The following is a 15,903-nucleotide window of genomic DNA, read 5'->3' as shown; positions in this document are numbered from 1 at the left end:
GGAAGGTGGGACGAAATCGTCCCACCTACGTAACAGCCAGTGGAATCCCGTGGCGCGTTATTCATATACCTTAGAAATGCTATTACTTCAATTTCTCAAACATATGACCATTTTACACCATTTTAAAGACAAGACTCTCGTTAATCTAACCACACTGTCCGATTTCAAAAAGGCTTTACAACGAAAGCAAAACATTAGATTATGTCAGCAGAGTACCCAGACAGAAATAATCAGACACCCATTTTTCAAGCTAGCATATAATGTCACATAAACCCAAACCACAGCTAAATGCAGCACTAACCTTTGATGATCTTCATCAGATGACACGCCTAGGACATTATGTTATACAATACATGCATGTTTTGTTCAATCAAGTTCATATTTATATCAAAAACCAGCTTTTTACATTAGCATGTGACGTTCAGAACTAGCATACCCCCGCAAACTTCCGGTGAATTTACTAAATTACTCACGATAAACGTTCACAAAAAACATAATTATTTTAAGAATTATAGATACAGAACTCCTCTATGCACTCGCTATGTCCGATTTTAAAATAGCTTTTCGGTGAAAGCACATTTTGCAATATTCTCAGTAGATAGCCCAGGCATCACAGGGTTAGCTATTTAGACACCCACCAAGTTTAGCCCTCGCCAAAGTCAGATTTACTATAAGAAAAATGTTATTACCTTTGCTGTTCTTCGTCAGAATGCACTGCCAGGACTTCTACTTCAATAACAAATGTTGGTTTGGTTCAAAATAATCCATAGTTATGTTCAAATATCCTCTGTTTTGTTAGTGCGTTCAAGACACTATCCGAAGTGTAAAGAAGGGTGACACGCCCGAGGCGTTTCGTGACCAAAAAATTCTAAATATTCCATTACCGTACTTCAAGCATGTCAACCGCTGTTTAAAATCTATTTTTATGCAATTTTTCTTGTAAAAAGCGATAATATTCCGACCGGGAATCTGTGTTTTAGTACAAAGAGAGAGAAAATAAAAACATGGGGTCGCCTCGTACATGCGCCTCAGTCTCATTGTCCTCTGATAGACCACTTTACCAAAGGCGCTAATGTTTTTCAGCCAGGGGCTGCCTCGACATCATTCAGCTTTTTCCCGGGTTCTGAGAGCCTATGGGAGCCGTAGGAAGTGTCACGTTACAGCAAAGATCCTAAGTTTTCAATAAAAAGAGTCAAGAAGCCCAAGGAATGGTCAGAGAGGGCACTTCCTGTACAGAATCTTCTCAGGTTTTTGCCTGCCATATGAGTTCTGTTATACTCACAGACACCATTCAAACAGTTTTAGAAACTTTAGGGTGTTTTCTATCCAAAGCCAATAATTATATGCATATTCTAGTTTCTGGGCAGTAGTAATAACCAGATTAAATCGGATGCGTTTTTTATCCGGCCGTGTAAATACAGCCCCCTAGCCCTAACAGGTTAAATACTCTGGCAACAGCACTGGTGGACATTCCTGCAGTAAATATGCCAATTGCACACTCCCTCAACTTGAGGCATCTGTGGCATTGTGTTGCGTTGTGACAAAACTGCACATTTTAGAGGCCTTTTATTGTCCCCAGCACAAGGTGCACCTGTGTAATGATCATGTTTAATCAGCTTCTTGACATGTCAGGTGGATGGATTATCTTGGCAAAGGAGGAATGTAAATTTATTTTTGTACAACATTTGAGGGAAATACGTTTTTTTTGTCTGTATGGAACATTTCTGGGATATTTTATTTCAGCTCATGAAACATGAGACCAACACTTTACATGTTACATTTGTATTTTTGTTCAGTGTAGATGTTTACATTTGGACTCTGAGGTTCTTGCGCTGTCTGATGAATCAGCGAGGAATATAACCATATTATATCTATAAGATGCAGTGCCTTCAGAAAATATTCATGTTGCTTGAATTTTCCACATTTTGTTGTTACGTCCTGAAATCGAAATGGAGTAAATCGTTTTTTTTTCTCACCATCTACACACAATACCCCATAATGACTAAGTGAAAACATGTTTTTAGCAATTATTATTTATTTTTTTTAAATACAGAAATGTCTAAATTACAGAAATTCTCATACCCCCGAGTCAATACATGTTAGAATCACCTTTGGAAGATGATTCCAGCTGTGAGTCATTCTGGGTAAGTCTTGTGGTAGCTAATTTCTGCATTACAGAATGAGGAGAGAGATCAACTTCACACACCAGTCACAGTTATACTAAAACTACATCTTTAATAATAAGAGCTTTGCAAAAGCACTTGACTTTCAATGATGCGCTATCTCTAATGAACCATTGAAAGTGACAACACAAAAGTACAAAGATCTTTTATAGCCAAGATACACCCCTCTCAACGTACATGACGAACCACAGATCTTAGGAACAGTTCACAAAGGGACTTTATATTTGAGAAAGGAGTATCCCTTAGCCAGATAACATTCGCTATTAATTATCGTTCAGTTTGGTCCCTAATGACGAGGTTCTAATCTCGTTCCTGGTACTTCATAGTACAAAAACACCAACTCATCCAATGGCATATATGAATTGTCAACTCTAGATATTCCCATCTCAAGTAAACCCCCTCTTGATCCCACTCCTGGACAAGCTCACAACCGGAGTGACTTGCGCACAGACATTGTGGAGGCAAATAATTGGTTCCCCATTAATCACACCATCCCTTCACATGGTTTAAGAATAGGTAAAGACACATTCACATATGAAGACAATGTTCCATTCTGTCCTCTTCCCTTTCTGATATTCTGCATAGCACCAGAGACATGTAAAAGACAAGTCTGACCTCTCCCCTCTCTGGGCCCCAGGTGACTGAGCCCCAGCTGAGGGAAGAAGTACAACTGAAAGACACAAGAGTCCAAAGATATACTTTCTAATGACAAGTATCTCACATAAGCATATTACGCTAATAAAACATCTTAAAACATCTATGTTACCCAACTAATTCTGATTCATCTGCCACAGTCTCCCGTTTTATTATTTTCAACTTTCTTCAAGCTCTGTCATGATGGTTCCTAGAAAACCATTTTCAAGTAGATTTAAATCAAAACTGTAACTAGGCCACACAGGAACATTCACTGCCGCCTTGGTAAGCAATTCCAATGTTGATTTGTCATTGTGTTGTAGGTTATTGTCCTGCTGAAAGGTGAATTCATCTCGCCGTGTCTGGTGGAAAGCAGACTGAACCAGGCTTTCCTCTAGGATTTTGCTTGTGCTTAGCTCCTTTTTCTTTTTATCCTGAAAAACTCTCCAGTCCTTAACGATTACAAAGCATACCCATAACATGATGCAGCCACCACTATGATTGAAAATATGGAGAGTGGCACACAGTAATGTGTTGTATTGGGTTTGCCCCAAACATATTCTTTTTTTTCTTTCTTTTTCCCTCCAGTATTACATTAGTGCCTTGTTGCAAACAGGATGCATGTTTTGGTGTAGTTTCATTAGCAAGGACACATGTCTCTTTGTAGTGACTGGGTGTATTGATACACCATCAAACGTGTAATTAATAACTTCACCATGCTCAAAGGGATATTCAATGTCTGCTTTTTTAAATTTTAACCCATCAACCAATGGGTGCCCTTCTTTGAGGTATTGGAGAACCTCCCTGGTCTTTGTGGTTGAATCTGTGTTTGAAATTCACTGCCCGACTGAGGGACCTTACAGATAATTGATTGTGTGGGGTACAGCGATGAGGTAGTCATTCAACCATCATGTTAAACACCATTATTGAACACAGAGTGAGTCCATGCAACTTATTATGTGACTTGTTAAACACATTTTTACTCCTGAACTTATTTAGGCTCCACATAACAAAGGGGTTGAATACTTATTGACTCAAGAAATGTCCGATTTAAAAAAAATAAAAATAATAATAAATAAATAAACTAAGTTTTCATCCATTTGAAAAAATGAAATAAAAACATACTTCCACTTTTACATTGTGGACGTCTATAATATGTTTCCATTAGGACTAGAACCATATCAGAGCTATACTATAATGTTTCCAATAGGACTAGAACCATATTAGAACTATACTATGTTTCCAATAGGACTAGAACCATATTAGAACTATACTATAATGTTTCCAATAGGACTAGAACCATATTAAAACTATACTATAATGTTTCCAATAGGACTAGAACCATATTAGAACTATACTATAATAATGTTTCCAATAGGACTAGAACCATATTAGAACTATACTATAATAATGTTTCCAATAGGACTAGAACCATATTAGAACTATACTATAATAATGTTTCCAATAGGACTAGAACCATCTTAGAACTATACTATAATAATGTTTCCAATAGGACTAGAACCATCTTAGAACTATACTATAATAATGTTTCCAATAGGACTAGAACCATATTAGAACTATACTTGAATGTTTCCAATAGGACTAGAACCATATTGTAACTATACTATAATAATATATGTTTCCATTAGGATTAGAACTATACTATAATAATGTTTCCATTAGGACTAGAACCATATACGAACTATAGTATAATGTTTCCATTAGGACTAGAACCATATTAGAACTATACTATAATAATGTTTCCATTAGGACTAGAACCATATTAGAACTATACTTTAATGTTTCCAATAGGACTAGAACCATATTGTAACTATACTATAATAATATATGTTTCCATTAGGATTAGAACTATACTATAATAATGTTTCCATTAGGACTAGAACCATATTAGAACTATACTATAATAATGTTTCCATTAGGACTAGAACCATATTGTAACTATACTATAATAATGTTTCCAGTAGGACTAGAACCATATTGTAACTATACTATAATATCTGTTTCCATTAGGATTAGAACTATACTATAATGTTTCCAATAGGACTAGAACCATATTAGAACTATACTATAATGTTTCCATTAGGACTAGAACCATATTAGAACTATACTATAATATCTGTTTCCATTAGGACTAGAACCATATTGTAACTATACTATAATGTTTCCATTAGGACTCTCAGGAGTTCCTGCGCTGTCTGATGGACCAGCTGCACGAGGAGCTCAAGGAGCCGCTGGCCGAGCCCCTCGACAACGACCAACACTCGCACGCCATCGCCATGGACGACTGCCCCGACGACGACAGCCGCAGCCAATCAGACGGAGACTTTCAGTCGTGCGAGTCTTGCGGCAGCAGCAGCGAGCGGGCGGACATCAAAAGCGGGAGCGGGGATGGTCGGTCGGCAGCGCCGTCGGGCGAGGAGTCTAACGAGGCAGAGATGCTGATCTCTGATGGACCTGACTCCTCCAACTCCTTGGGACAAACCAATAGGGAGTGGCAGAAGGAGAAGAACCTGATCAACAACCTCTATCGGGGGTCAGGGTCGTCAGGGGGAGACCTATATAAAGACGTGGAGAACACTTCCGAGGCCGTGCCCATCATCAGCAGCCAGGGGGCCGTCAAGGTCCAGATACAGGGAAACATGGCTGGTAGGTAAACCTTGATTATTTAATTATGAACGACTGGATGGATGGATGAATCAAGTAGGTTCAAACCATCATATCAGTCTTGCTTGCCTCAATATTGTCGGGGCGGAAGGATAGCCTAGTGGTTAGAGCGTTGGGCTAGTAACCAAAAGGTTGCAAGTTTGAATCCCCGAGCTGACAAGGTACAAATCTGTTGTTTCTGCCCCTGAACAAGGCAGTTAACCCACTGTTCCTAGGCCGTCATTGAAGATAAGAATTTGTTTTTATCTGACTTGCCTAGTTAAATAAAGGTAAAATAAAACAAATTACATTTGTTATCCTGCTGAGCCTGTCTGTGTACCTCAACATTGTGTTAGCCTGCTGAGCTTAAGCCTAGTTGTTGATATGACCAGGATGGGTTGATACTGTGACCAGGATGGGTTGATACTGTGACCAGGATGGGCTGATACTGTGACCAGGATGGGCTGATACTGTGACCAGGATGGGATGATACTGTGACCAGGATGGGCTGATACTGTGACCAGGATGGGTTGATACTGTGACCAGGATGACAACTTGACAATTTAGTCTTCTATGCAAATGTATCTATAGTCCGATAAGCTTGACCGGTCAAATGTATTTTCGGCGGCTAGCCGATTTTTAACCTTTAACATCCCTAGTCTCTTCCTCTCTCCCTCGCTCCAGACTCATTCCCCGAGGGAGTCTCCAGCAGCACCAGACCCCAGACTCCAGTCCCCATGGAAGGACACTCCTTCACCAAGATGTCCTCCAGTCCACCCAAGAACAACTGTGTCTGGCCAGGAATCTCCTCCAGCCATCTGAAAAGTATTTACTATGTAGCACATAGAATATCTCTCTGGGGACAATTCAGTAGTAATGTAGGCAGAAAGACACTGCAGTGGCAATGTAGGCAGAAAGACACTGCAGTGGCAATGTAGGCAGAAAGACACTGCAGTGGCAATGTAGGCAGAAAGACACTGCAGTGGCAATGTAGGCAGAAAGACACTGCAGTGGCAATGTAGGCAGAAAGACACTGCAGTGGCAATGTAGGCAGAAAGACACTGCAGTGGCAATGTAGGCAGAAAGACACTGCCGTGGTAATGTAGGCAGAAAGACACTGCCGTGGTAATGCAAACAATGTAAAGAAAAAATATTGTTGTCTGTGTAGCCTGACTCTCTCTCTCTCGCTCTGCCTCTCGCTCTGCCTCTCGCTCTGCCTCTCGCTCTGCCTCTTCAGTGACCTCGTTTTCCTCACCGAAGTGCAAGCGTCAGAAGAAGTACCGTAGTGTGATATCAGACGTGTTTGATGGGACCATTGTCAGCTCAGTGCAGTGTCTGACCTGCGATAGGGTGAGTAGTTTGTCTAGCCGTCTTGTTGAGCACCTAGCCTGACGACTCGACGTTCTCCCGCTGCTCTGTCGTTTCGCTACAGACTTTAGTCTGAGGCTGCAATTATTCAAGTAATCTGTGGCGTCGAGGGGCGTTGTACAAAACATAGTCACCAGCTATTGGATCGTCTCTAACCAATCAAAGCCAATTACACATTTTCACACCGCCGCATTACCCACGTGTGTCCTGACTCTGGCCCCAGCCCATCAGTTTCTGGACCAATTAGACGGCCCCAAATGTGTTGTCATTCGGTGAAGGGTCGAGGAGGTACTCCGTTGCAGGCTCATTGGTGAGAAGAAACTCACAGCCAGCCAGGCAATGGGGCATAATTAACATGGAATAGACCTTAACCCTCTGTCTCCCCCTGTCCTGTAAAGGATGGACCATCTGTCTCCCCCTGTCCTGTAAAGGATGGACCCTCTGTCCCCCTGTCCTGTAAAGGATGGACCCTCTGTCCCCCTGTCCTGTAAAGGATGGACCATCTGTCTCCCCCTGTCCTGTAAAGGATGGACCCTCTGTCCCCCTGTCCTGTAAAGGATGGACCCTCTGTCCCCCTGTCCTGTAAAGGATGGACCCTCTGTCCCCCTGTCCTGTAAAGGATGGACCCTCTGTCCCCCTGTCCTGTAAAGGATGGACCCTCTGTCCCCCTGTCCTGTAAAGGATGGACCCTCTGTCCCCCTGTCCTGTAAAGGATGGACCCTCTGTCCCCCTGTCCTGTAAAGGATGGACCCTCTGTCCCCCTGTCCTGTAAAGGATGGACCCTCTGTCCCCCTGTCCTGTAAAGGATGGACCATTCTCTATGGCCTTTATTGTTACCATTTAAACGTGTGAAAAAACAACTGTACTTGCCTTCCTATTCCTCATCTCTACATCCTGATTACATTACTGATGAATGTGTTTTCTATGACAGGGGTTTGTTCTGCTTGCATTTCTTATAAGTATTTCATGTGTAATTTTGATTATTTAGGCTTCATCTGTGACTCCCTGATTTTAAAAGGTTAAATTAATAAATTGACTTCCCTTCATTCTTCTCCAGGTGTCAGTGACCCTCGAGAACTTCCAGGACTTGTCCCTGCCCATCCCAGGTAAGGAGGACCTGGCTAAGCTCCACTCCTCCTCCCATCAGACCTCTCTGGTCAAGGCTGGGTCCTGTGGAGAGGTCTACGCTGCTCAGGGATGGGTCGCCTTCGTCATGGAATACATCAAGAGGTACGGACAGCCTGGCGGCCATAACTTTTATACCCCCTTATGGGTACGGACAGCCTGGCGGCCCTAACTAGTATACCCCCTTATGGGTACGGACAGCCTGGCGGCCCTAACTATTATACCCCCTTATGGGTACGGACAGCCTGGCAACCCTAACTAGTATACCCTTTAATGGGTACGGACAGCCTGGCGACCCTAACTATTATACCCTTTAATGGGTACGGACAGCCTGGCGACCCTAACTAGTATACCCTTTAATGGGTACCCCCCCAGGAAGAGTAGTTGCTGCCTTGACAGGAAGTAGTCGGGATCCTTAATAAATGCAAACACATCTGTTATGTTATTAGTTAAATAGTACATTACTACAGAGCCTTCAGAAAGTATTCACACCTCTTGACTTTCTCCACATGTTGTTTAGTTACAGACTGAATTTAAAATGGATGTCATTAAAATGTCACTGGCCTACACACAATACACCATCATGTCAAAGTGAAATGATGTTTTCAGACATTTTTACAAATCAAACCAAATGAAAAGCTGACATTTCTTGAGTCAATAAGTATTCAACTACTTTTATGTGGCGCCTAAATAAGTTCAGGAGTAAAAATGTGTTTAACAAGTCACATAATAAGTTGCATGGACTCACTGTGTGCAATAATAGTGTTTAACATGATTTCTGAACGACTACCTCATCTCTGTACCCCACACATACAATTATCTGTAAGGTCCCTCAGTCCAGCAGTGAATTTCAAACACAGATTCAACCACAAAGACCAGGGAGGTTCTCCAATGCCTCAAAGAAGGGCACCCATTGGTCGATGGGTATAAATAAAAAATCTGACATTGAATATCCATTTGAGCATGGTGAAGTTATTAATTGCACTTTGGATGGTGTATCCGATACACCCAGTCACTACAAAGATACAGGCGTCCTTCCTAACTCAGTTGCCGGAGAGAAAGGAAACAGCTCAGTGATTTCACCATGAAGCCAATGATAACTTTGACGCAGTTAGAGTTTAATGGCTGTGATAGGATAAAACTGAGGATGGATCAACAACATTGTAGTTACTCCACAATACTGAACTAATTGACAGTGTGAAAAGAAGGAAGCCTGTACAGAATAAAAATATTCTAGAACATGCTTCCTGTTTGCAACAAGGTACTAAAGTAATACTGCAAAAGAATGTGGCAAAGATATTCAGTTTTTGTCTTGAATAGAAAGTGTTATGTTTCCAATATCCAATACAACACATTACTGCATATGACTCTCAAGCGTAGTGGTTGCTGAATCATTAGGGGCTGCAGGGTAGCCTAGTGGTTAGAGCGTTGGACTAATAACCAGCAGGTAGCCTAGTGGTTAGTGTAGGGTCAGCAGGTAGCCTAATGGTTAGAGCGCTGGACCAGTAACCAGCAGGTAGCCTAGAGGTTAGAGCGTTGGACTAGTAACCAGCAGGTAGCCTAGTGGTTAGAGCGTTGGACTAGTAACCAGCAGGTAGCCTAGTGGTTAGAGCGTTGGACTAGTAACCAGCAGGTAGCCTAGTGGTTAGAGCGTTGGACTAGTAACCAGCAGGGTAGCCTAGTGGTTAGAGCGTTGGACCAGTAACCAGCAGGTAGCCTAGTGGTTAGAGCGATGGACTAGTAACCAGCAGGTAGCCTAGTGGTTAGAGCGATGGACTAGTAACCAGCAGGTAGCCTAGTGGTTAGAGCGTTGGACTAGTAACCAGCAGGTAGCCTAGTGGTTAGAGCGTTGGAATAGTAACCATCAGGTAGCCTAGTGGTTAGAGCGATGGACTAGTAACCAGCAGGTAGCCTAGTGGTTAGAGCGTTGGACTAGTAACCAAAAAGGTTGCAAGATCAAATCCCCGAAGCTGACAAGGTAAAAATCTGTCGTTCTGCCCCTGAACAAGGCAGTTAACCCACTGTTCCTAGGCCGTCATTGAAAATAAGAAAATAAGAATTTGTCCTTAACTGACTTGCCTAGTTTAATAAAGATTTAAAAAATGTATGCGCATGCTTGTAATTATTAATGACTGGGGAGTTTTTCAGGATAAATAAGAAATGGGGTGGCGCTGAGCACAGGCACAATCCTAGAGGAAAACCTGATTCAGTTTTCATTCCACCAGACACTGGGAGATGAATTCACCTTTCAGCAGGATAACTGCTAAAAATAAAATGGTTTGTTTTAAATAGACCGTTCCAGGCACCATCATTGCTCCCCCGGGCGTATAATACAGACGAGGCAACTCTTGACTACGGAGGGTTTTACACACGTCCAACCTGTTCCCAGGAGCTGGATAAAGATCCATAAAGAAAGAGGGGAATGTCCACTCACTGTTCTACTGCTCGCAAATGTCATAATTAATCATTATTACTGATCCAATTTGCACTTGTCCAGAAATAGCAGATAAAATTCAGCCGTGTACGTTGTCACCATAGATGGTGAACCAGTATTAATACATTTTAATATTATTTTTTTTAATGTTTCATTTGATTTAAAAATCATTAAATTATTTTAAACCAACAATTATATTTTTTCTAAATAGGATGGGGTCAGGAACATAAATCCCATCTCAGGATCATAAATCCCATCTCTCGTTCCACGAGGATAAGGCTGTGTCCACACGTTGGCCTAAGGGCTTTGGCAAGAGGCATGGATGTTCGTCCTGTTCACTGAATATAGTTTATTAAATGGTATTCACTAACCTTACAATAGGCCTCGCTTATAACAACCATGTAGCCAACAAAATGTTTTTGGGAAATATTAGTTTATACACATTCGCATTTAGAAAATGCACTGCATGTTCAAGCCAAGGACAATTGACATTGCCAAGGACATTGCCCAAAACATTCAAATAAGATTAGCCTACCATCGCCTGATATGGCCTGTTAGTGACTTTGCCATGTGAAAGGTAAACAAATGGATCAAGCTAATAGACTAGCACAGGAGGTTGGTGGCACTTTAATTAGGGAGGACGGGCTCGTGGTAATGGCTGGAGCGGAATCAGTGGAATGGTATCAAATACATCAAACGCATTGGTTTGATGTCGTTCCACGAACTCCGTTCCAGACATTTTGATGAGCCGTTCTCCCCTCAGCAGCCTCCATCCACTGTGTAGTCCAGGCTACAAACGGGTTCAGCACCAAGGACAGCGATCAGAATTCCCCGCTATTTGACAGTTGGGTCCAACAGATGAAAGTGTACAAGGATAAAGGGAAAAACAATAAGCAGTCTCTATTGTAATAACTTGATATTCCTCAACAGACTTCCTACAGTCACTGACACCTTTCATTCAGTGGGCATCTCACATAGGCCTAATAAGTCCACACTTTTCACAGAAAGCTGTAAGGACAGAAATAATGTCCAATGTAAAGAAAAAAGGGGAATGTCTGACTGTTTTGCTGCTTGTGATATTTGAAATAAACATTGTTTATAGACTACTGATTAGGCTCCCGAGTGGCGCAGCATCTCGGTGCTAGAGGCGTCACTACAGACCCTGGTTCGATTCCAGGCTGTATCACAACCGGCCGTGATTTGGATTCCCGTGAGGGCGGAGCACAATTAACCCAGCGTCGTCCGGGTTTGGCCGTCATTGTAAATAAGAATTTGTTCTTAACTGACTTGCCTAGTTAAATAAATGTTTAATAAAATACTGTGCGCCTCCACTGAATAATTGGTGCCATAACCGATTTGCGTTTACCGCTAAGACCAGCGTTTTGTGAGTCTTAAATACCACCTGTAGAGTTCCTTGAAATTGACACACATTTTTGATGACACCTAAAATCTGTCCACCCCTCCTGTCTTCAGCGCTAGCGAGCTGATAGAAGACAGGTAAATTACCAGCCCTGACGCTAGGGATGAAGAAAAGCAGAGCGCTGGCTTTTACAAGTTGAACTTGCCGAAAGCGTTTGACATTAAGCGCCGCCTTAACGCCAGCCGAAACTGGAGCCCAGAGTGTGTAGTATAGGGGTCGACGTATGGGGGTCGACGTATAGGGGTCATAGCTCATAGGGGTCAACTGTTTTACCTGAGCACGTGACTCGACCAGAAGAATACCGATCGATATTCCTTGGTTAAAGCCGATTTAAAACACATTGTTAGTAAGTTCTGTCAGTGAGTTGTGTTAAGTCTATTCTGTTCATGGTTAAACTGTGATTTATGTCCTTGTGTTGCAGCTGGTTCTGGGGTCCTGTTGTGACGCTACAGGACTGTCTGGCTGCCTTCTTTGCCCGGGACGAGCTGAAAGGAGACAACATGTACAGCTGTGAGAAATGCAAGAAGTGAGTACCTCACAACTCTGACTTTTTAAAAGGAGATTTTAAATTATGTTAGGTGACGGAAGTGAAACTTCTACATGAATAAAGACTGTGTGTGCTTTTTTTAAAAATTCTCCTAGATTACGGAACGGAGTGAAATTCTGTAAAGTTCAGAGTGTACCAGAGGTGAGTGCTCCACGGGGTCAAAAAAAGCCAACAAGTTATGTCACAACTACTACTAAACCAGGCAGCACAGTTGAATATATAATGATTTGTCATCTCCTCCAGATCCTGTGCATCCACCTGAAGCGGTTTAGACACGAACTGATGTTCTCCACTAAGATCGGGACTCACGTCTCCTTCCCATTGGAGGGCCTGGACCTGCAGCCCTTCCTGGCCAAGGATAGCTCCGCCCACACCACCTCCTACGACCTGCTGTCCGTCATCTGTCACCATGGCACCGCCAGCAGTGAGTGTTCCATCCGGGCCACTGGCCAAGCCCCCTCTACGATGGGAGGATGCTAGAGCTTTCAGATAGGAATGTAGGATAGATATGGTAATGATGTAGAATAATAATGTGCAGGATAGATGGGGTAATGGGGTAGGATAGATGGGGTAATGGGGTAGGATAGATGGGGTAATGGGGTAGGATAGGGTAATGGGGTAGGATAGATGGGGTAATGGGGTAGGATAGATGGGGTAATGGGGTAGGATAGATGGGGTAATGGGGTAGGATAGATGGGGTAATGGGGTAGGATAGATGGGGTAATGGGGTAGGATAGATGGGGTAATGGGGTAGGATAGATGGGGTAGGATAGATGGGGTAATGGGGTAGGATAGATGGGGTAATGGGGTAGGATAGATGGGGTAGGATAGATGGGGTAATGGGGCAGGATAGATGGGATAATGGGAAAATGGGGCAGGATAGATGGGGCAATGGGGCAGGATAGATGGGGTAATGGGGTAGGATAGATGTGTAGGATAGATGTGCAGGATAGATAGGGTAATGGTGCAGGATAGATGGGCAGGATAGATGGGGTAATGGTGCAGGATAGATGGGCAGGATAGATGGGGTAATGGTGCAGGATAGATGGGGTAATGGGGTAGGATAGATGTGTAGGGTAATGGTGTAGGATAGATGTGTAGGATAGATAGGGTAATGGTGTAGGATAGATAGGGTAATGGTGTAGGATAGATGTGCAGGATAGATAGGGTAATGTGTAAAAAGGTAATTAAAAAATGTATCACTCTCTGCATTGTTGGGAAGGGTCTGTAAGTAAGCATATCACTGTTAGTGATTTACCTGTTTACAAAGAATGTTGCAAAGCACATTTTTATTTGATTTGCTTTTTACCTTCCCCAACCAACTCTCTGGCTACTTCCCAATTATCTCTCCTTCCTCCCTAAGTGTGCACTTGTTCACTTTCCTTTCACTGATTTGAAAGGAAATGATTGTTATAAGAAATATGGTGGAAACACCCACTAGTGACAAGCTCATGCCTCCACCAATCCAAATGCTTTAAGATTCTGTGGGAAGTAGTGAATGAAAGGAGATATTTTTGGGACACTCCAGGAACATTAATGTGTAGTAGTACGTTCCCTACTCTTCAATGAACTAAACTCTTCAACCCCAGGTGGTCACTACATAGCCTACTGTAGGAATGACCTGTTCTCCTTCCCCCAGGTGGTCACTACATAGCCTACTGTAGGAATGACCTGTTCTCCTTCCCCCAGGTGGTCACTACATAGCCTACTGTAGGAATGACCTGTTCTCCTTCCCCAGGTGGTCACTACATAGCCTACTGTAGGAATGACCTGAACAACCTCTGGTATGAGTTTGACGACCAGAGCGTCACCGAGGTGTCAGAATCCTGCGTCCAGAATGCTGAGGCCTACGTACTGTTCTACAAGTAAGATAAAAAACATAGAATTACATTGTCATTTATAGGCAAAACCATAATTACATTTGTCATTTATAGGCAAAACCATAGAATTACATTTGTCATTTATAGGCAAAACCATAGAATTACATTTGTCATTTATAAGCAAAACCATAGAATTACATAGTAATTTAATAGGATCTCTGTGCACAAAGCAACACAGCACAACCACCAACCCAAGAGGGAATCTATGACGTAATGATGCCCTGTGGGGTGACTTCCTGTTTACAGACATCAACAACATTCTAACCTGCCAAGATTTGACCCCTCCCTTGAAGCAGTGTTACAGATTATAATTTACACTAAATCCTCCTTTGAAGCAGTGTTACAGATTATAATTTACACTAAATCCTCCCTTGAAGCAGTGTTACATATTATAATTTACACTAAATCCTCCCTTGAGGCAGTGTTACAGATTATAATTTACACTAAATCCTCCCTTGAGGCAGTGTTACAGATTATAATTTACACTGAACAAAAATATAACTGCAACATTTTAAAAGATTTTACTTAAATTACAGTTAATATAAGGAAATCGAGCCCTAATCTATGAATTATACATGACTTGGAATACAGTCATCTGTTGGTCACAGGTACCTTAGAAAAGGTGATATTTTAGATTCTGAACTAAATGTTAAATCACACATTAGGAATGTGACCAAAATAGCTTTCAACCACCTGAGGAACATTTGCCAAGGTGTGGCCGTTTCTCTCTCTCTCGAGCTGATACAGAGAGACTCATCCATGCTTTTATTACAAGCAGGCTTGACTACTGTAACGCTCTCCTGTCTGGTCTACACAAGAGAGCCATTGGTCAACTGCAAAACATACAGAATGCTGCAGGGTACTGACCAAGACCAGACGGAGAACACATTACACCGGTTTTAAGGTCTCTGCACTGGCTGCCTGTCAGTTTTAGAATTAATTTTAAGGTTCTTCCGTTGGTTTTTAAATCAATCCACGACTGTGCACCTCAATACATGTCAGACATGTTTTTAAGTTATGTACCCAGTAGATTTACGTCATTTAGTGGGTAGGTCCTCTGGCACTGGCATTTTAACTATCCCAAAGCCTAGGACCAAGTGGCATGGAGAGACAGCCTTTAGTTATTATGCCCCCAGCCTCTGGAATAGCCTGCCAGAGAACCTGAGGGGGACCAATAGGCATGGAAAAGGATCCTTTAGTTACTATGCCCCCAGCTTTTAGTTACTATGCCCCCAGCCTTTAGTTACTATGCCCCCAGCCTTTAGTTACTATGCCCCCAGCCTTTAGTTACTATGCCCCCAGCCTTTAGTTACTATGACCCCAGCCTTTAGTTACTATGACCCCAGCCTTTAGTTACTATGACCCCAGCCTCTGGAATAGCCTGCCAGAGAACCTGAGGGGGACCAAGAGGCATGGAGAGGCAGCCTTTAGTTATTATGCCCCCAGCCTCTGGAACAGCCTGCCAGAGAACCTGAGGGGGACTGAAACTGTGGACATATTTAAAATAGATCTTCAAACACATATTTTTAGCTTTACTTTTCCTCAGGGTGTTTTTTAGTAATTCATTAATTCTTTCGTTTTTTTTTATCAGTTTGTCTAGTAAATATTTCAGATTTTATTTGTTTTATTTATTTTTTCTTGTAAAGCAC

The 15,903-nt window shown here is 42.3% G+C and overlaps 1 protein-coding gene across 2 annotated transcripts in view; it reads left to right on the top strand.

Moving 5' to 3' along the window:
• Window positions 1–15,903, top strand: part of LOC106569751 (ubiquitin carboxyl-terminal hydrolase 33) — a 56,716-nt gene that overhangs the window by 27,346 nt on the left and 13,467 nt on the right. For both annotated transcript variants that reach the window (XM_014141332.2, XM_014141333.2), the window contains exons 10-17: window positions 5,009–5,483; window positions 6,165–6,305; window positions 6,718–6,830; window positions 7,906–8,078; window positions 12,249–12,353; window positions 12,470–12,515; window positions 12,618–12,798; window positions 14,113–14,239. In XM_014141332.2, coding sequence (XP_013996807.1) covers window positions 5,009–5,483; window positions 6,165–6,305; window positions 6,718–6,830; window positions 7,906–8,078; window positions 12,249–12,353; window positions 12,470–12,515; window positions 12,618–12,798; window positions 14,113–14,239 — 1,361 coding nt within the window. The remainder of the gene's footprint in view (window positions 1–5,008; window positions 5,484–6,164; window positions 6,306–6,717; window positions 6,831–7,905; window positions 8,079–12,248; window positions 12,354–12,469; window positions 12,516–12,617; window positions 12,799–14,112; window positions 14,240–15,903) is intronic.

Source organism: Salmo salar, unplaced genomic scaffold (assembly GCF_905237065.1).
Source record: "Salmo salar unplaced genomic scaffold, Ssal_v3.1, whole genome shotgun sequence".
Taxonomy (NCBI): domain Eukaryota; kingdom Metazoa; phylum Chordata; class Actinopteri; order Salmoniformes; family Salmonidae; genus Salmo; species Salmo salar.
The sequence above is the reverse complement of the archived record's forward strand: the minus strand, read 5'-3'. Positions and strand labels throughout refer to the sequence as shown.